Genomic DNA, 21384 nt, shown 5'->3' with positions numbered 1-21384 from the left:
CCCAGAAAGACCCTACAGCCCTGTTGTGGGATCCAGTTGGTAAATGATTTTAGGATTTCCACTTCCACTAATCTATGTGGAATCACAGAATCATAGAATGGTTACAGCTCAGACGGAGTCCATTCTACCTGTCGAGGCCATTCTGCCTGTCGAGGCCGTGCCAGCTCTCTGCAAGAGCACTTCAGCTAGTCACCCCACCCCCCCCCCCCCACCCTTTCCCCGTAGCCCTGCAAATTTTTTTCCTTCAGGTAAATATCCAACTCCCTTTTGAAAGCCACAATTGAGTCTGCCTCCACCACCCTTTCAGGAAGTGCATTCCAGATCCTAACCACTCGCTGCGTAAAAAAGTTTTTTCTTAGTCGCCTTTGGTTCTTTTGCCAATCACCTTAAATCTGTGTCCTCTGATTCTCGACCCTTTCGTCAATGGGAACAGTTTCTCTCTACTCTGTCTAGACCCCTCATGCTTTTGAACACCTCTATCAAATCTCCACTCAACATTCTCTGCTCTCAGGAGAACAACCTCAGCTTCTCTAGTCTATCCACAAAACTGAAGTCACTCATCTCTGGAATAATTCTCGTTAATCTTTTCTACACCCTCTCTAAGGTCTTCATATCCTTCCTAAAGTGGGATGCCTAGAATAGGACACAATACTCCGGTTGAGGCCGAACCAGTGTTTTATAAAGGTTCATCCTTGATTTTGTACTCTATGCCTCTACTTATGAAGCCCAGGATCCCGTATGCTTTTTTTAATCCGCTTTCTTAGCTTCCCTGCCACCTTAAGCAATTTGTGCACATATACCCCCCGGTGTCTCTGTTTGTGCACTCCTTTAGGATTGTATCTTTTAGTTTATATTGCCTCTCCTCGTTCTTCCTACCAAAATGTATCAATTCACAATTTTCTGCATTAAATTTCATCTGCCATGTGTCCGCCCATTTCACCAGCCGGTCTGTCGTCTTGAAGTCTATCACTATCCTCCTCACTGTTCACTATACATCCAAGTTTTGTCATCTGCAAATTTTGAAATTGTGCCCTGTACACCCAAGTCCAAGTCTTTAATATACATCAAGAAAAGCAGTGGTCACAGTACTGACCCCTGGGGAACACCACTGTATAGCTTCCTCCAGTCTGAAAAACAACTGTTCACCACTACTCTGTTTCCTGACACTTAGCCTATTTCGTATCCATGCTGCCACTGTTCTCTTTATTCCATGGGCTTCAACTTTGTTGGTAAGTCTATTATGTGGCATGATATCAAATGCCTTTTGGAAGTCCACATACACCACATCAACTGCATTGCCCTTATCAACCCTCTCTCTGTTACCTCATCAAAAAACTCAATCAAGTTAGTTAAACACGATTTGCCTTTAACAAATCCATGCTGACTTTCCTTAATTAATCCACACTTGTCCAAGTGTCTGTTAATTTTGTCCCAGATTATCGTTTCTAAAAGCTTCCCCACTATCAAGGTTAAACTGACTGGCCTGTAGTTGCTGGGTTTATCCTTGCATCCTTTTTTGAACAAGGATGTAACATTTGCAATTCTCCAGTCCTCTGGCACCACCCCTGTATCTAAGGAGGATTGGAAGATTATGGCCAGTACCTCTGCGATTTCCTCCTCAACTTCCTTCATTTCCTAGGATGCATGCCATCCGGTCCTGGTGACTTATCTACTTTTAAGTACAGACTGTCTTTCTAGTACCTCCATCAATTTTTATCTCATCCAGTATCTTCACTACCTCCTCTTTCACTATGATTTTGGCAGCATCTTCATTGGTGAAGATGGATGCAAAGTACTCATTTAGTACCTCCTCCATGCCCTCGGCCTCCATGCGTAGGTCTCCTTTTTTGGTCCCTAATTGGCCCACCCCCCCTCTTACTACCAGTTTATTATTTATATGCCTATAGAAGACCTTTGAATTCCCTTTTTATGTTGGCTGCCAATCTATTGTCATACTCTCTCTTGGCCCCTCTTATTTCCTTTTTCACTTCCCCTCTGAACTTTCTATATTCAGCCGGATTCTCTCTTGTATTCTTAACCTGACCTCTGTCATACGTGTGGTTTTTCTGCTTCATCTTCCTCTCTATCTATTTCACCATCCAGGGAGCTCTGGCTTTAGTTGCCCTACCTTTCCCCCTCGTGGAAATGTACCTCGACTGTACCCGAACCATCTCCCCTTTAAAGGCAGCCCATTGTTCGATTACAGTTTTGCCTGCCAATATTTGATTCCAATTTACTTGGGCCAGATCCGTTCTCAACTCACTGAAATTTGCCTTCCTCCAATTAAATATTTTTACTCTAGATTGCTTCCTGTCCTTTTCCATAGCTAATCTAAACCTTATGATACTATGATCACTGTTCCCTAAATGTTCCCCCACTGACTGCTCCACTTGACCCATCTCATTCCCCAGATCCAGCAATGCCTCCTTCCTCGTTGGGCCTCTATCTTTCCCACTAGTTGGTGGCCTATACAACTCACAGAACTCACAGAAACCCCACAGTGCAGATAGAGGCCATTTCAGCCCATCGAGCCTGCACCGACACACATCCCACCCGATCCCCGTAACCCCTACACCAACACATATCCCACCCTATCCCCGTAACCCCATGTATTTAATCCCCCTAACACTAAGGGTCAATTTATCATAGCCAATCAACCTAACCTGCACATCTTTGGACTGTGGGAGGAAACCGGAGCACCCGGAGAAAACCCACGCAAACACGGGGAGAATGTGCAAACTCCACACAGACAGTCGCCCGAGGCCGGATTCGAACCCGGGTCCCTGGCGCTGTGAGACAACAGTGCTAACCACTATGCCACCGTGCACACAGTGGTGTAATGGCTCCTCTATTATTTCTTAACTCTAACCAAACAGATTTCTGTCTTTGACCCCCCCAGGACATCCTCTCTCTCCCCAGCACTGTAAAATTCTCCTTACCAATCCTGCCACCCCACCTCCTTTCTTTCCTTCCCTGTCTCCTGAACACCTTATATCCAGGAATATTTAAAACCCAATCCTGCCCTTTTTGAGCTATTTGTCGCTATTTATGCCTGTAGCTCACCAATCTTATTTACCACGCTTTGTGTGTTTACACACATGCACTGTAAACCTATTTTAGATCTTTTTGTATTCTCTCTGACCCCCACCTAATACCATACAATTTCTTACTCTAGTGCTATTTGTCTCTCTCAATCCTTTGTACACTTTGTTTTGTCCTTTCTAATGCTACATCCTGGTGCCCAACCCCAGCCAAATTAATTTAAACTCTCCCCAACAGCACTAGCAAACCCCTCCAAAACCCCGGCGAGGACATTGGTTCCAGCTTTTTTGAGGTGCAACCCATCTGGCCTGTACAGGTCTCACCTCCCCCAGAACCAGTCCCAGGAATCTGAAACCCTCCCTCCTGCACTATCCTCCTATTTCTGTATTCACTAGCTTGTGGCAGCGGGAGATTATTACCTTTTTGAGGTCCTGCTTTTTAATTTCTTTCCTAGCTTCCTAAAATCTACCGGCAGGACCTCATCCCTCTTTCTACCTATGTCGTTGGTACTGATCTAGACCACGACCTCTGGCTGTTCACCCTCTTTGCCCCCCCCACCCTTAATGTTCTGCAGCCGCTCAGTGACATCCTTGACCCTGGCACCATCCTGGAATCACGTCTGTGGCCGCAGAAACGCCTGTCTGTCCCCTAACTATTGAATCCCCTACCACTATTGCTTTCCTGATCTTCCCTCACCCCCCCTGTACAGCTGAGCCTGCCGTGGACTTGGCTCTGGCTGTACTCCCCAGTGGAACCATCGCCCTCGCCAGTTAGAGAGTGAGGTGCACTAAAGGGACTCCTGCACTACCTGCCTGGTCCTCCTTGTCTGTCTGGTGGTCACCCATTTCCTCTCTGCCTGCTCACCCTTGCACTGCGGGGTGACCACCTCCTGAAAAGTGCTATCCACGTAGCTCTCCGCCTCATGGATGCACTGCAGTGACGCCAGCTGCTGCTCAAGCTCTGGAGCTCTTCAAACTGACGACACTTCCTGATTGTCCAGGATACTGGAAGCGTCCTGGAGCCTCCACATGGCACGAGATGTGCATTCCATGGGACTGAGGTGCCCTGCTGTGCCTCTACTTAATAGATTATTAACTAACTTAACAGAAATAAATTCAAGACTTAAAGAACAATCACCAGCTGCTGAGCAATTTGTTGTTCTCTTCAGCTCCTTCCCTTGTGCTGATGTCACTTACCTCGCTCCCTGGCACTCGCACTCCCTCCGGGCTTTCGGGCCTACCTTTTTATCTCCGGCCGCTCCTCTCACTCTCTCCTCCTTCCACCCCCCCCCCCCCCCGCTCCAAATTCCCACTCTCTCCAAATTCCCAATTTAGCACTCTGCCTAGAAGCACTCTGTTTAGGATCACTCTGTGCAACCCAATGGAAGTCCATTTTCTCAAAATTATGAGGGGCCTTGATGTAAATAACAAAATGTATTTTCACTGATCAGTGACTAGAGTACATGAATGTAAGATGATCACCAAAAGATCAAAGGGAGAATTTAGAATTTTTGTTTTATGCTGAGGGCTGTTGAGATATGGTATGCATTACCAGAATCAGTGGAAGTACCCGTCCTAATATCTCCATTTGGCTCAGTAGCTTTTAAAAGGTAAGTGGATAAATATTTGAAAAAGAACAAGTTAAATGAGAGAGCAGAGGAATGGGACTGTGGATAGCTCCTTCAGAGAGCCCTCACAGGTGCAGTGGAATAAATAGCCTACCTCTCGGCTGTAAAATTTTGAGATTTTGAAATATTTTATTTCAAGAATTTTGTTTCAATTAAATGAGTGTGTCCAGCCAATCCTTCCCAACAGATGAAATGACCACAGAGCCTCACCTTTAATGTTGCTCCCTAAACAAAAACAACTTCAAAGCTCTTTGCGGCACCTCGTCCACTGCCGAGATTTTTGTTTCTTATCACTGCTGCCACAATCATTGTACCTCGATTTATGCTCCTGTTTCTGGATCTGGTAGCTGGATCTGTACTTCTAGCTTCACACCCCGGTGTTCTGCAACCCCTAACTACCCTTGCACTTTTAGTTTCCCCCCACCCCCCAAGTTTTACGACTCCTACCTGGAGTTTATTTCTCCTTCCCCTCCCCAGACCTCCAAAAAAGTGGTGCCAGGACCCAGTGATTACTCCCCAGGCCCACCCCTCTTCTATTCTCTCCCCTCCCGCCCCCAACTCCCTCCCAACATTGCAGCCCTTGCTTCCTCTGCAGTCTCTCCTGACCTTCAGCCCCACTGTTGCCCATGTTGCAGTACCTTTCTGGCGTTCCTCCACCCCCACCCCCCCCCCCCCCCACCTCCTACCAAGAAAGCCAGTGATTTACTTAGACATTAGAGATGTACTGAGGAAGAGGCAGCACTTGGACTGAGTTGAAAGAATCTGAAAAGGAATTGGACAGAGTGACAGAGATACCACAATGAGAGAAATGTTTACAAGTAACAATGGCAAGACTCTCTGAGAGAAGAGGTAGAAGACCTACCGAGAAAGTGACACAGAAGAAAATTAGAGTGTGGGAAAGAAGCAGAGCGACATTTACGAGTTCTTTTTTCTGTCCGTGAGCAATGTCGCAAGAGATCAACTGTATTATATGTTGGATAGTATAACATTTTTTGTCATAAAATGGTGAGTAGCATATCTTTTGACTCTAGATAGATTGGTCACATTTCAGGCACTACACTTTGTTACACATACAAATTTGAGGTTGTCATTAATCCCATTGTTACAGAGGGTAGAGTACTACAAAGGTGACCTGAATCAGTCATTCATGAAAGAAAGACTTATGAAATAATACTGAGCGGCCTGCGGGTGGCGCTGTCCAGGGAGAGTATAAATACTCGGGCACGGGCCCAGCTTGCGCAGGACATTCTTAACAGGAACTAGTGAAGGACACAACTAGACCTCCCTGTTGTAAAACAGTTGATTAAAGCTTTGTTTAACGCTTAGACCAAGTGCCTAGTAGTTTTCTTATGTCAAAAGGTACAGTGATAAATCGTAGGGAACAAAGCTTATAAGAACTACTGTCAAACGATTGAAAGAGAAGATGATGCAAGGAAACTCAAACTGTACCAAGGACCACAGTGGATGACACCCATAAATGTGCCCTTTGGTGTTGACTTATTAATACCGTGCTGTAAAGTTTGCTAATTTTTGCCTGACTCTGCAAGCCAACTCTCATTGGAGCTAGAGCATAAATTGGATGTTAACGCAAACGTGCACAAAGCATACAGAAATGTCTCAAACGTCCCAGGACAGCTTCTAGGTAGGACTAAACATTATGCATGATGTGTGTTTGTCAATCACTGAAATTCCTTAAACTTGGCATAACCATGTATTTTTTTTTTTTTAAGTTATATAAAGTAACCCCAATTAGGGAAAATCCTGAATCTAATCTGATCAGTACATGCTTGTTATTTGTCCTTTGAACAATATATGTTCAGTTTAACATTAGCCAGTCATTTGTTGGTTCCATTTCCGTAGCAGGAGCCTTTTGGATGTGAAAAGTATCAGGTGGGAATGATAGAACGGATTCTTTTACCCTCAGTCTGGTTCAGCAATCACTGAGTCGAATACACCTGGAGAATTTAAACGATTTATTACCTGCGGAGTCTTACTTTGATATATCGACACCGACTCCTGCAAGAGTCTGACGAATCCAACAGAGTAAGCAATTTCTCATACAGCGTGCTACATTTTTATCCCTGCTTTTGAGAAAGCATTAACACCTCGTACATTCTGCACCAATCATGAGCTGTGCACGTATACATTTAATTGGATTTCCTGGTCTGGCAGTTTGAAATAAAGAAGTCACATTTTACTGAATGGGTTGCAGCTAAGTAAACATCCTGGTAATGTGTTCACGATCACCTAAACATTATGGTAATGCATTTGCAATCACCTAATGTCTGTACAGTTTCTGCTCGCCGCCCTACATTGTTTCTAACAGCAAGGGGTAACATCATGGGTGCCAGCCTCGTTAACAATTAAAGATCAGGTATCAGGTTAGCCCTTTTTACTTTTCTGCTGCTTTTACAGTTTCTGGTTTCTGTTTCTCGAAATGATATTCTCAGGGAAAATTCCACTTGCAGGGTGATTCTCTTTTTTTTCTACCTTTGGTGAGCTGAAGCACAAAGCAGCTCCCTAACATGCCAGCATTATTAGTGTGTTCCTCCATCATCGCCTCCAGTTGAAATGGTCAAGAACTGCTTCTCACCCTTGCAAAATCTTTGGTCCCACTTTCAGTATGTTTAGCTAGTTATACTTGGGAACTAAGATTGATATGCTGATATTTTACTGAACAGATGGGACCCTACTTACAACCACAAACTTCTGGCTCAAGAGGTGAGAGTGCTACCACTTAGTCAAGGTGTCAGCCTTGGCTCAATGGTAACACTCTCGTCTCTAGTCAGGAAGTCATGGATTCAATGTCGAGGTCGACACTTCAGTGCAACACCATCAGAGGTGTCGTTTTTTCAGATAAGACGTTAAACCGAGACCCCGTATGCCCTATTACGCGGACATAAAAGAGCAGGGGAGTTCTTCCGGTGTCTTAGCCAACTTTATCCCTCAACCAATATCACTGAAAGAGATTATCCCTTCATTTATTTCATTGCTATTTGTGCACAAAAAAGGCCCCACAATTTGGCTGCTGCATTTCCCTACATTACAACAATGACTACCCTTCAAAGTAATTTACTGGGTAACTAGCATTTTGAGACATCCTGAAAACATGAAAGGCACTATATAAAGTTTGTTCTTCTGTACAACAATGGCCAAGACCGTGGGATCAGAACTAGGCCATGATCATCAAAGGGAACCATGCAGCATATACAGGAAACTTTTTTTTATCTGGGACCGGCGTGGTGCCAGTTTATCAAAAAGTCCGGATTACAGAGAGGTATAGTAAAAGGTACGAGAGCCCCGTACACGGCCACAGATCCAGGCGTCCCTGTTGCATAGCAACAGGTGCAGGAACCCCAGCCACAGATCCAGGCGTCCCTGTTGCATAGCAACAAGTGCAGGAACCCCGGTTACACGGCCACAGATCCAGGAACGGCCACTAATATGAAGTAAAACTTACCTGAACCTACTCCTGCATTTTGCTGGTTAACAGAGATTTCCGGTTATTTAGGTGCTGGTAAATCAATAGTAGTTGATCACCTGTGACAGTGGTTCTCAACCCATGCCCGCGGCCCCTTGGGTGTCTGCAAGAAGATTTCAAGGGGTCCGCCAGTTGGTTTGTCCCATCAATATACAGGAGATTTATATATTTTTGAAGAGGGGATATTAGTGCTAAGATTTATTTTCTACAAAGATGGGGGAGGGGCAAATGCAAAGCACTTGTGAAGCTTGTCTGAAAGATTGAGACAATCTGCTACCTTGGGTGTTGGCACCGGTCCCAGCGCCAACCTCAGCTTATCTCTTTGTTGTTTCTCACTCATTCCCCCCACTAAAGCTCCTGTTTTTTTGACACCCACCTCTTGCACTCTTGTCTCCTGCCCACTCAACTTCTGACTAGTCAACTACTTCATTACTTCAACTGTAAGTGACACCCATTGCTCAAGCTCTGTCTCGCTCTTTCAAGACTGTCATCCTCGACACACTTCCCCCTCCCCCCCCCCCCCCCCCCCCCTAAACCTGGCTCTATTCCTGCCTGTACCAAGGTAGCCAAGCATCTTCAGTAATAGCTTCTCATCCTTTCCCACACAGTCACCTCTAGTATCCCAAGGTTCCATACTTGGTGCACCCTGTCCATTTGTATGGGGATCGTGCAGGAAAGTGGAATTGAGGTAGAAGATCAGCCATGATCTTATTGAATGGCAGAGCAGGCTCAAGGGGCCGAATGGCCTACTGCTCCTATTTCTTATGTTGCTTCTCTAACATTATCTATATCTATCTATCCCACTTGCATGCTGACAACATTAAAGAATTTGAGTCACGTTAATGACCTCCACCAGTCTACCTCACCGTCTCCCTCAACTAGCAATCCTTTTCTGTGCTGCTGGACAGGCCATTTGACATTGTCATGGATGAGTCCGAACTTTCCCCAATGGAATTTTAGGAAAACTGAAGTCATCCCATTCGGCTGACATCAAAAACTTTGTACCCTTTCCAGGCTGCTTGCTCCAGTTGAACCACTGGATCCCCCACCATCAACATCTGGGGGAAGGATCACCTTTGACCAGAAACTTAACTGGACCAGCCACACAAACACTGGCTACAAGAGTCGGTCAGAGGCTGGGTATTCTGCGGCGAGTGTCTCACCTCCCGACTCCAAAGCCTTTCCACCATCTACAAGACACAAGTCAGGAGTGTGATGGAATACTCTCCACTTGCCTGGATGAGTGCAGCTCCAACATCACTCAAGCAGCTTGACATCATCCAGGACAAAGCAGCCCGCTTGATTGGCACTCCATCCACCACCTTAAACATTCACTCCCTCCACCACCAGCGCACCATGGCTACAGTGGTACCATCTACAAGATGCACTGCAGCAACTCGCCAAGGCTTCTTCGGCAGCACCTCCCAAACCCGTGACCTCTACCACCTAGCAGGACAAGGTGTTCCCATGCACCTGCTGCACATCACCTCCAAGTTCCCCTCCAAGCCATACACCATCCTGATTTGGAAATATATCGCCGTTACCTTTTAGATTCAAATTTCCCAATGGCCACATTCCCAGCCTTTGGCGCTCCAACCAATGTTCCCACGCAGGCCACTCACCAGCTTTCACATTGTAGATACTGCACATACGCAAAAATTTGAATAGGCCGCGCAGTGGGGGAGGCAGGCTGGGCAGGAGGCAGTGTGGCTTACAGGGGACGTTGACTCCAACTATCACAAAATGCCACCTATGCCGTGCTGTCCTGCTTGCCCGCCGCCCATGTCCTCAGCAACTTCCATTGCTCCTCTCTCTTTCTTCCCCCCCCCCAACCCATTCAAAGTTTATTTACGAATCAATTAACTCCAGAGCCTCACCCCACCCTGTCCGAGTCCATGCACTTTGATCCTCCAACTTTGACTGCTGTGACACCAACTTTCTAATCCCTGTTGATGTGTATCATGTTAAACCCCATGCATATTTACAAAAGCAAAATACTGCAGATGCTAGAAATCAGAAATAAAACCAGAAAGTGCTGGAAATACTCAGGTCAGGCAGCATCTGTGGAGCGAGAAACAGAGTTAACATTTCAGGTCGGGTCATCAGCACGGTGGCATAGTGGTTAGCACTGTTGCCTCACAGCGCCATGGACCCGGGTTCGAATCCGGCCTCGGGCGACTGTCTGTGTGGAGTTTGCACATTCTCCCCGTGTTTGCGTGGGTTTACTCCGGGTGCTCCGGTTTCCTCCCACAGTCCAAAGATGTGCAGGTTAGGTTGATTGGCTATGATAAATTGACCCTTAGTGTTAGGGGGATTAAATACGTGGGGTTACGGGGATAGGGTGGGATATGTGTAGGTGTAGGGGTTACGGGGATCGGGTGGGATATGTGTCGGTGCAGGCTCGATGGGCCGAAATGGCCTCTATCTGCACTGTGGGGTTTCTCTGATTCTGTGTGAGATGCTGCCTGACCTGCTGAGTATTTCCAGCATTTTCTGGTTTTATTTCCCATGCAGATTTACTTGCTTAACTGGATCCAGCTAATTAAGGAGCTGAGATCAATGTGGTTGAGTTCTGAGAAAAGATTAAAAAGACTTGGACTGCAGCCTGGAAAGGAAGTGTACGAGCAGGGACTTTATAGATTCGAAAGAGTGTGGAAAGTTGGGGATTGGAAAGGGGAGAAGTTCCCTGGCAATTTCCAAGGGCATGGAATCACTGAGCACTCTGGGTGCTGAGTGTACTGCTCTGTTTTAGGATTCGAGTCAATATGTAGTGGGTTTTGGCTATGTGTGCTTTGGTTTATGATTACAATATTAGGGTGGGGTGCTTAAGCTATGAAGTGAGTGTTAACCTGCCAGCGGGTAGGTCTTAGTTCCTCAAATGTAATTTATTACTTCTGATTTAAAATCCATTGTTGAGAGGTGCAAGTCTTACACATACTTGGTTGCTGATGCATCTGGTCGTCTCCGCTATTAATGACTACTCTTGAGTATACAACATACCTACCTTAGAGTACACACGAACACATATACGCACACAATGTCCCATCACAAATTACCAGAATAAGAGAATTGACAGCTGTTATCCAGTATATATTTTTTGAATGTATGTTGTATACAGGATTTGAAATATCCTACTGTTTGCATGTCTTTGGGCATGCAATTTTTAGGAAGGGAAGATTTGGAGGGGGAGAGGTGAAAGGTGAATTTGCAGCAGGGTGTCATATTTTCATTAGATGCCCTGGTTGAATGTGATGCAGGGCAGAAAGGTCGGGAGTAGGTATTGGAATGTACTTCTTAAAACTGCTACAGAAATCTTTGGCGAACAAGTATGATTCATCAAAAGATGGTGAATATGCGCATAAATCTCAGGTATGCATTAGGAAGTTCCAGAAAGGCTGTGTGAGCTTAGACAATGAGTGTTGACAGACTATTTGCCTATGTGGATAGGGGAGCCATGGGGAAGATGGCGAAGAAATGTTGCCACAGTTTCCTAGAAGTAAAGGGAATTAAGGGTTACAGGGAGCGAGCAGGAATTTGGACATGAGCCTAGGTTCGGATCGGTCATGGCCCTGTGGGTAGCGGAGCGGGCCCAGGGGCCGTGTAGCCTGATCCTGCTCCTATTTCATGTGTCTAATTCTGTTAGATTCAGGAGATAGTTCTGTGATAGTAGATTGGCGGTTAGGATCAGATCAGCCATGATCTTATTGAATGGCGGTGCAGGCTCGAGGGGCCGATTGGCCTACTCCTGCTCCTATTTCTTATGTTCTTATGTTCTTAAATATGATGTCCACAAGTACACTGGATAATGGTGAGGATAACAGCCCTGTCTATTTCCCTTCCTCCCTCCGCCGCCACGCCGCCCCCCCCCCCCCTGCCTGCCAAAAGCCAAGGGCACTGGGGCCACCATTACCCCAATCCCAGCTATTGTCAGTTAAAAGTATTGACTGAGGATCAAACCTATAACTCCCCTGGTCCATTATGGCTATATTCCACACCAAGCAATGTGTTCAGAGTTGAGCTATTGGAGAAGCCAGTTATGATTTAAAATGCCCATGCCATTTTACAATATTGTAATTTTTGGAACAGGATTATAATTGGTGCCACCTCCTTTTACTAGGAAAAATCAGTTGCATAATTTGTGTGCATAGACTTATAATCATGCAATATTTTCCTTTTGTAGTTCTTTACAGGTTGGTGGATAATTCTAGATGCTGCAGTGGTTTACCCAACAAATGAAGAAATGAATCATGCTTTTCACACGTGTGGAGTTATGTCAACCATAGCTTTTTTCATGTAAGTTCCTGATTGATTACAGTACCTTGTTGCTTGCCTACCTTTATCATTCTTATGTGCACTATATAAGTTTTGTTCTTTTATGGGTTTAAAAACCCACGTGTGAACACAGAACCTTGCAGGTGTCAGCTGTGGATCAGTTGATAGCACTCTCTCCTCTCAGTCTGAAGGTTGTGGTTTCAAGTTTCACTCCAGGGCCTTGAGCACAAAATCTAGACTGACACTCAGTGCAGTACTGAGGAGAGCCACACTGTCGGAGGTGCCGTCTTTTGGATGAGATGTTAAACCGAGGCCCCGTCTGCTCTCTCAGGTGGGCGTAAAAGATTCCATGGCACTATTTCGAAGAACAGCAGGGGAGTTCTCCCCAGTCTCCTGGCCAATATTTATCCTTCAAACAACATCACTAAAACAGATTTATCTGGTCATTATCACATTGCTATTTGTGGGATCTTGCTGTGCGCAAATTGGCAGCCACATTTTCTACTTTACAACAGTGACTACACTTCAAAAAGTACTTAATTGCCGTAAAAGCGCTTTGGGATGTCGTGAAAGGTGACCTCAGGACATCCTGAATGCAGGTTCGTTCGTTCTTTCTTTCCTAATTTCAGTTTGTTGATAACCCAGCTGAATACACAGGAGAATTTACACCTGGGTAAATCTGCCAGATATGCTCAAATCAAAGGGAAGGGATACTGTTGAAACAGTAACTTGGTTCTGGTAAGACCTACAGCAGCGGGCCAAGAAAAATGCGGATGCCAAAAGAATGGTCCCTAGTGTTGGGGAAGGAGTTATGAGGAAAGATTAGAGAACTCGGACTCTTCAGTTTTACACAAACTCCGTTCCCTAGCCACTGACTCCATCCCTCTCCCTAGCATCTGTCTGAGGCTGAACCAGACTGTTAGCAACCTTGGCGTCATATTTGACCCTGAAATGAGTTTCCGACCACATCCGCGCCTAATTGAGACCGTCTATTTCCACCTCCGTAACATTGCCTGCTTCCGCCCCTGCCTCAGCTCATCATCTGCTGAAACCCTCAGCCATGCCTTTGTTACCTCTAGACTTAACTGTTCCAACGCATTCCTGGCTGGCCTCCCACGTTTTACCCTCCGTAAACTTGGTCATCCAAAACTCGGCTGCCCGTGTCCTAACTTGCACCAAGTCCCCATCACCCCTGTGCTCGCTGACCTACATTGGCTCCCGGTTAAGCAACGCCTTGATTTTATTAAAAAAAAAAAAAAAAATTCTCATCCTTGTTTTCAAATCCCTCCATGACCTCGCCCCTCCCTATCTCTGTAATCTCCTCCAGCCCCACACCCCCTGAGATATCTGCGCTCCTCTAATTCTGCCCTCTTGAGCATCCCTGATTTATAATTGCTCCACCGTTGGTGGCCGTGCCTTCTGTTGCCTAGGCCCAAAGCTCTGGAATTCCCTGCCTAAACCTCTCCACCTCTTTCCTCCTTTAAGACACTCCTTAAAACCTACCTCATCTGCCCTAATTTCTCCTTGTGTGACTCGGTGTCACATTTTGCCTTATTATACTCCTGTGAAGCGCATTGAGATGTTTTCCTATGTTAAAGACGCTATATAAATACAAGTTGTTGTTTCAAAAGGAGGCAAATGAGACGGAACCATATAGAGGTATATGTGACAAATGGAATGGAAAAGGTTAATCTAAAACATTATTTCAAGTTACATCGCAATTGCAGGACAAGGGGACGTAAGTCCAAACTGGTTAAAAGCAAGTCCTGGACTGATGATAGGAAGCATCTCTCCACCCAAAGAATATCTGGAGTGGTCTTCTGGGTGGAACTAAAAACTCCTGAATCATTCAAAAGGCAATTGGATGCCATGATAGATGATGACATAGATGTCCAAAGAAGGATAAGCTGGATGAGTCAACCCTCATCTGTACTTGGGTTTGTGATTATAGCACGTTCTCTAGGATGAATTTTTGCACAAGATTGTCCTGTACTAACTGCTTCCCGCATGAATCATTTTGTAATCTAGGTTGCTAAAACTCCTACATAGGTTAATAATAAATGTACGTATTACAGCTCATCACCACACTGCACTTGTCTTGTAATGTAACTTGTTTATAACTCTAAAATTTAGGATAAATGCTGTGTCTAATGGACAGGTCCGAGGGGATGGATACAGTGATGGCTGCTTGGGAAGAATAGGTAAAAATACTTCAAGCTATTTCTTTATTTTAGTGATTACTATATTTTGAGAAGTGTTGAAGAATACAATTGCCTAACAAAGACATTACAGACCGAATTGAAGAGTAAATATCTGTTACATTGCAAATGGGCATGCTGGTTCAAAGAACCTAGCCAGCTCTTTTTGCAAAGAAACTTTGTAAACTGTGAAGGGTAACAGTATAGGCGATGAGGGCCTGAACTGGCTTGGAAGTAAAGAATATTGGGCTGAGCATGTTGAACTATTCTGTGATGTTAACCCATAGGTTTGTGCCCCAGTTAAGCTTCCAATCTTGGTTCTATTGTCAACTGGAGATGTTAACGATTGATGTGAATTGTTTTCTCAGTGAGAGAGAGAGAGAGGGATGGATGATCAGTGGGAATGTTATCTGCTTCCCTCCAGTCAGTCAGCTCTTAAGCGATGACTTGGGAACAGGCTGACTCCATTTAAAATTATGGCCCTGAATTTGCGGTCGGAGGCTTCCCATGGGGAAATGTCTCCGATCCGCAAAAAATAAAATGCCTGTTGGTCCGGGAGGTACAGAGGCTCGCGGTCCTGGGCCTTTCCGGGTACCCACGGGTAGGAGCCCATGTATCCCAGGGCGCAGGTGGTTCGCAAGTGCCCCGAGATCATGTGGGTCGGCCCAACCAATAAAAGAAGGGAATCCCCATTTATACTTATAAATAGGGATTCTGTATATACGGAAACCCCATAAACATGAATGGGAATACCCCAAAAAATACATCTACACATCAAATAAAAAAAAAAAAATTACATATTTAAAATTAATTAAAATGCCAATTAATTAAATATTTTAAACAAATTTAATTTTTTGAAAAATAAATTAAAATGTTTTAAAGGGGCTAAAAATAAACTTACCTTATTGTACAGGTTTTTTTAATGTATAAATGATTGTTAAAAATTTATTTTTATATTCATTTAAATTCTTACGCTGGTAAAAGCAAGAATTTCATGGGCATTTGCTGGGCAGAAATTTGGCAAATAGCCAACTTTTGCGCGCAAAAACTCAGAACCTGCGCGGCCCTTATGGACGCGTGCACACCTCATATGCAGCCGTAGGGGCCGCAAATTACGGACCACTGTGTTGCTTGGGGTTGGGGGGGGGGGTGGCGCGGGGGGAGAGAGAGGAGAACCTAAAAGAAAGGGAGAAAATACGTTTAAAAGGGACATAACATTTGAGTGTTGTTTTTCCCAGAAACTGAGTGGGTTGCAACGAAAAAGCACAGAAGGGGTGCGTCAGTGTGAATTGCCAAAAGGAAACTATAGCTTCTGCCTCTGGCTTTTGAGTTCTAGGTTATTTGTGGGCAAAATGTCACAGAATGAAGCATGCAGGAGAGTGCAGACCACCAAACTCGAGTAAAAAATGATGCATGTGTAGATAATGTTCATCACACGTCAGAAATCTCTGACTAGAATATGTAGTGTGATGCATTGCAAGTCTAGCACCAGGCTAATGAGCACTGTGTATATCTCTTACTACATCTGTACGTGCCACTCTTGAGTGGTTCAAGCCGTTTCTACTGAGTTGCCAGTCATATCGAAAGCAAGTTATTTTTGTTGGTCACTGAGGAAACCACGGGTATTTTTTTTTGTTTTTTTATTTTTGCCCATTTATTTTGCAAGGTAAGCTCCCTTCTAGTCCCCTGAGCTATGCTCCTCCCTTTGGCTCTGAGTAATCTCTGGGCCTCTGCCACTGTTGTGCCGGAGTAAAATGGGAGCAGGTACACAGGAGGGAACTAGTTTCCTCCACTCCCATTCCTTCCTGTGGCCCCTGGATTCTGCTTCGTGCCAATCCACAGCAGTGAAACTGAAATTGGTGACTCGGTGGAGTAGGACAGATTGAATCTGTGCACTACTGCCATGTGTTTTCATTCCAGCAGCTTCTGCCATCATGCTGCTTAGCTACATATTTATTCTTTCTAAAGAACTGACTTCCAATCTCAGGTGAACAGCAGCTGGACACTAATATGGGAACTATGCATCACTAGAATTTTGGGGGTTGAGCCAAGTTTTAGGAAATGGAAAAGTTTGTTTCTGATGTTGAAAGTTCCTCCCCCCGCCCAAGGGTTACTTCCCTCCTCCTCTGAAGGCAAGGGATTACGGAACCGTGGCGGGTAGATAGAGTTGAGATGCAGATCAGCCATGATCTAATTTAATGGCAGAACAGGCTCGAGGGGCTGAATAGCCTACTCCTGTTCCTATGTTCCTACAATGCTGACTCTTGCTGGTTTTACAAAGCCAGAAGCCCTCGGATACCTTGCCCAAGTAAGCCTTCATCTGTGAGCCTAGATTGTGGAGAGTGTTTACAGGCCTACTTGATCCTATTCTCACCCAACATCCACAGATACGCTTATCAGCAGGATTCATTGGATAGCAATTAGGAATAGGAAACCTGAATTTTTTTTCTTTCTCCTTCATGCTGAGCCCAAAGACACAGACCATTTGTAGCACTCCAGCTTCTGCCATGGTTAAAGTCAACAGACACCACACAGATCAGGAATTGAATTTGGGCCCTTCCTGGTCTATTTGGCTCAATATTGCACTGGGTGATGCTTTTATCTACTGGGGAGGAAGTGGTTAAAAAAAGACAGTAAATACCTCGAGCATTGTAAAAATATTAATCTCTTCCCAATATTGAATCATTGTGATCAAAAATGCCAACTGATAGATAGTAGTACATGGTGATAAAAGTAGTATATGGTAAAAGTATAGAAATGCCATTTGCCATGATTCTTCCAGCTAGACGAACTGTGGAACATGGTGTCTCCATACTTTATCTCCAAGGCAGGAGTTTTTAAAAGGCATTCCATCGCAAACTAAGTCAGATAAATTAAGTAGTTTCCATATGCTACTGGCTTGGATACATTATTCTATTCATAATATAGTAAGTTTGTTTTATTTTAACTTCTCAGGAAACCACAGCATTTGGACTGTTTGTGTGTCAAAAGACATTACCTTGTTATGGGGTCAGAATTTGACGCATGCACTTTAAAACCCGCGAAGTCATTTTTGTGGATTGTACATTTTGTTTTGAGAAAACATTTATTACCTGTAAATCACCATTGAATAGTGTTAATGGCATGCGGTGCTAATGCTATTTAATGTCACACGATTTAAAAAAAAAACATATTAAAATCATTCCGCCTCCAAAAGAATCTGCAGCAGAGTAGGAATTCTTTCCTGTGCAGATATTGATGGGAAGCGACATGCAAATCCCCAGTAATACTGAGCTGCAATAGAATTGCAAACAAATGTTGGTGCCGATAGAAAGCGTGCTTGTAAGCACCTGGTCTGCTGCCACCTGAATGTGTCTTCAAAATGTTAAATCAAATTCAGAATACGTGATGGCTCTGGGAATCTGCACCTCCCTTCCCATTCAAAATAAAACACTCCAGGGGTTAACAAGAAATGCAAGCCAGTCAGCATCTGGAAAGAGAAAAGATATGTTTTAGGTGTAACTCTTTAATTTGGTGAAGGGTCTAAATCTGAAATGTTAACCATTCTTTTCTCTCTCCAGATGTAGACTGACCTGTATATTTTTAGCATTTTCTGAAAAAATCGTACAGGAAATGGTTGCTTCATTGTCCCCTAATGTTGATGCTCTGCTTACCTTTTATGTGGTAACAGTGACACAAACGCACACAGGAAGTTTACATTTAAAGGAACAATTAATCTCCATCTCACTGAAATTCACATTGTGCTGTTTAAATAGGATAGATTTCAATCTCCAGGGCACTTGGAATTGTGCTCGGCATCAACACTAGTTGCAACATTAATGGCAAGCATCCACTTTTATACAAGTGGAGATTGAGGTTGGATAGAAGTTGCGTATGCACAACAACTGTTGAGGAAAATGATTGACTGCATCTTGGGACCTGACTCCTGGAGTTAAGTGGTAGTTACTATAGATTTATAGTAGATATGTTTGCATAATGTTTAGTAAATGTGACATTATGGTGCAGTGTATTGGAGCTTCAACAAACTACTACAGAGTGACAAGGCTTGTCACCTGATAAGGTGAAGGCCAAATGCTTTCTTACAAGAAGTGTGGGGGGGCGGGGGGGGAATAAAGGGTTACCTTCTCTGGGTCCCTCTGATGCTCTTATTTGCTGGCTTTGGGCATCATTGGAAGTCCTGAGAACAGATCTCAAATCTATTCTCTCAACCAGTCGAGGTACATGTTGTAGACATTGAGGAGAAATCAGCGGAAAACAAACAGATCATTTTAAAATCTTTATTGATTCTGGTAGTTGTGTACTATCTAATGTTTGGAGAATTTGTTTGGAAGTTACTTGGTTTACCAGTGTACAAAGCTACAGAGAAAAGCGTTGGATATGGGAATCTGTGACTTAAGTTATGCTGCATTTGTAAGTGTCTCATGGCAAAATCATGAGCACAGGCTTGGTTGATGTTACTTAATGCTGTCAGGTAGCAATAGAGTCAGTAACCGCGTAGCACATACTGATATTTACTTGGGGGGAAAAAGCCGACCAAACTTAACACTTACACGGATAAGTCAACCAAAGATTTCCAAATTAAACCTGAGCAATCTTTCGTTGCGTCTTTTAAATGACTCCTTCCTTACCCAGTATGTAAAAAGCCCAACAAGAGAGGGAGCCCTGCTGGATCTAGTAATGGGAATTGAACCAGAACACACAAGAGAAGTAAGCGTAAGGGAACATCTGGGCAATAGCAATCATAAGATAATAAGGTTTATGATAAAGATTGAGATGGACATTAGTAAGACCAAGACCAAAGTAATAAATTGGGGGGAAAAAAGCTGATTTTTAAGAGAATGAGAATGGAACTGGAAAAATTTACTGACAAAGAAATAGAACAGCAGTTTAAATGATTGCTGTTAATTTGAAAATGAGATGCGTTTTATGAGTTAGGTTTGTAGGGAGTTGCAGCCGGATACAACTCAAAATTCCTACTTAAGCAAAACGAATATGCGACTAGCACAAACTAAGCCAATATCTGGCCTTGCTTCATTTAATTGTACAATTAAAAAAGGGTGGGGGGGGGTGGAATCTGCAAATGCTGTAAGTCTGGGACAAAAACAAAATGCTGGAAATACACAGCAGCTCATACAGCATCTGTAAAGGGGGGAAAAACACATTAACATTTTCAATCTACCTGAAATTTTAGCTGGTTTTGTTTCTTTCCAGATTCTGCCTGATCTCTGTATTTTCATAATTTTCTATTTAATTTCTTCATTTAACCCTGTGAACATCACTTCTATTTGAGAATAATGCACCCACTCACATTAAGTATACAGTAGTTGGTGCTTTGCCAGATGTGCATAGCAGTGATCCTATCTATACAGTTATTGACTTTAGATCCTTGTGCTTTTTGCTAGCCCTGTTTCAAAAAGCTACTCTGTTAATTGAGGAAGTCACACAACACCAGGTTATAGTCCAACAGGTTTATTTGAAATCACAAGCTTTCAGAGCGCTGCTAATGAACTTCACCTGACGAAGGAGCAGCGCTCCGAAAGCTTGTGATTTCAAATAAAGCTGTTGGACTATAACCTGGCGGTGTGTGACTTCCTACATTTGTCCACCCCAGTCCAACACCGGCATCTCCACATCATGGCTGTTAATTGAGAGCAGAGAGTGCTGTGAAGCATGTGGTTAACCAGGAAGAAAAGGATGTGGTTTACAGAAATGGTTTTATATTCATACTAGCTGGGGGGGCCCGGCGTTGCCAGGGCAGTTTAGAGGGCCGCACGGTTAACAGACTGGGGGGAGAGAGAGAGAGAGAGACTGGGGGGAGAAGAGAAAGAGAGAGAGATTGGGGGGAGGAGAGAGAGAGAGATTGGGGGGAGAAGAGAAAGAGAGAGAGATTGGGGAGAGAAGAGAAAGAGAGAGAGATTGGGGGGGGCGAGAGAGAGACCGACCGGGGGGACGAGAGAGAGACCGACCGGGGGGGGCGAGAGAGAGAGACCGACCAGGAAGGAGAGAGAGAGACCGACCGGGAAGGAGAGAGAGAGACCGACCGGGAAGGAGAGAGAGACCGACCGGGAAGGAGAGAGAGAGAGAGACCGACCGGGAAGGAGAGAGAGAGAGAGAGAGAGAGAGACCGACCGGGAAGGAGAGAGAGAGACTGACCGGGAAGGAGAGAGAGAGAGACCGACCGGGAAGGAGAGAGAGAGAGAGAGAGAGACCGACCGGGAAGGAGAGAGAGAGAGAGAGAGAGACCGACCGGGAAGGAGAGAGAGAGAGACCGACCGGGAAGGAGAGAGAGAGAGACCGACCGGGAAGGAGAGAGAGAGAGACCGACCGGGAAGGAGAGAGAGAGAGACCGACCGGGAAGGAGAGAGAGAGAGAGACCGACCGGGAAGGAGAGAGAGAGACCGACCGGGAAGGAGAGAGAGAGAGAGAGACCGACCGGGAAGGAGAGAGAGAGACCGACCGGGAAGGAGAGAGAGAGAGAGACCCGACCGGGAAGGAGAGAGAGAGAGAGAGAGAGAGACCGACCGGGAAGGAGAGAGAGAGAGAGAGAGAGAGACCGACCGGGAAGGAGAGAGAGAGAGAGAGAGAGACTGACCGGGAAGGAGAGAGAGAGAGACCTGACCGGGAAGGAGAGAGAGAGAGACCGACCGGGAAGGGGAGAGAGAGAGAGAGACCGACCGGGAAGGAGAGAGAGAGAGACCGACCGGAAGGAGAGAGAGAGAGAGAGACCGACCGGGAAGGAGAGAGAGAGACCGACCGGGAAGGAG

The 21384-nt window shown here is 44.9% G+C and overlaps 1 protein-coding gene across 2 annotated transcripts in view; it reads left to right on the top strand.

Annotated features, from left to right (window-relative positions):
* The window catches only part of LOC147107781 (transmembrane protein 50B), a 93390-nt gene that overhangs the window by 54081 nt on the left and 17925 nt on the right, over positions 1–21384 (top strand). For both annotated transcript variants that reach the window (XM_086007084.1, XM_086007085.1), the window contains exons 3-4: positions 12331–12443; positions 14556–14623. In XM_086007084.1, coding sequence (XP_085863210.1) covers positions 12331–12443; positions 14556–14623 — 181 coding nt within the window. The remainder of the gene's footprint in view (positions 1–12330; positions 12444–14555; positions 14624–21384) is intronic.

The sequence above is a fragment of the Somniosus microcephalus genome, chromosome 14, assembly GCF_052327205.1.
Source record: "Somniosus microcephalus isolate GS21.2 chromosome 14, FLI_Smic_1.0, whole genome shotgun sequence".
Lineage (NCBI taxonomy): Eukaryota > Metazoa > Chordata > Chondrichthyes > Squaliformes > Somniosidae > Somniosus > Somniosus microcephalus.
Note: the sequence above shows the minus strand (reverse complement) of the source record. Positions and strands in the feature narration are given on the sequence as shown.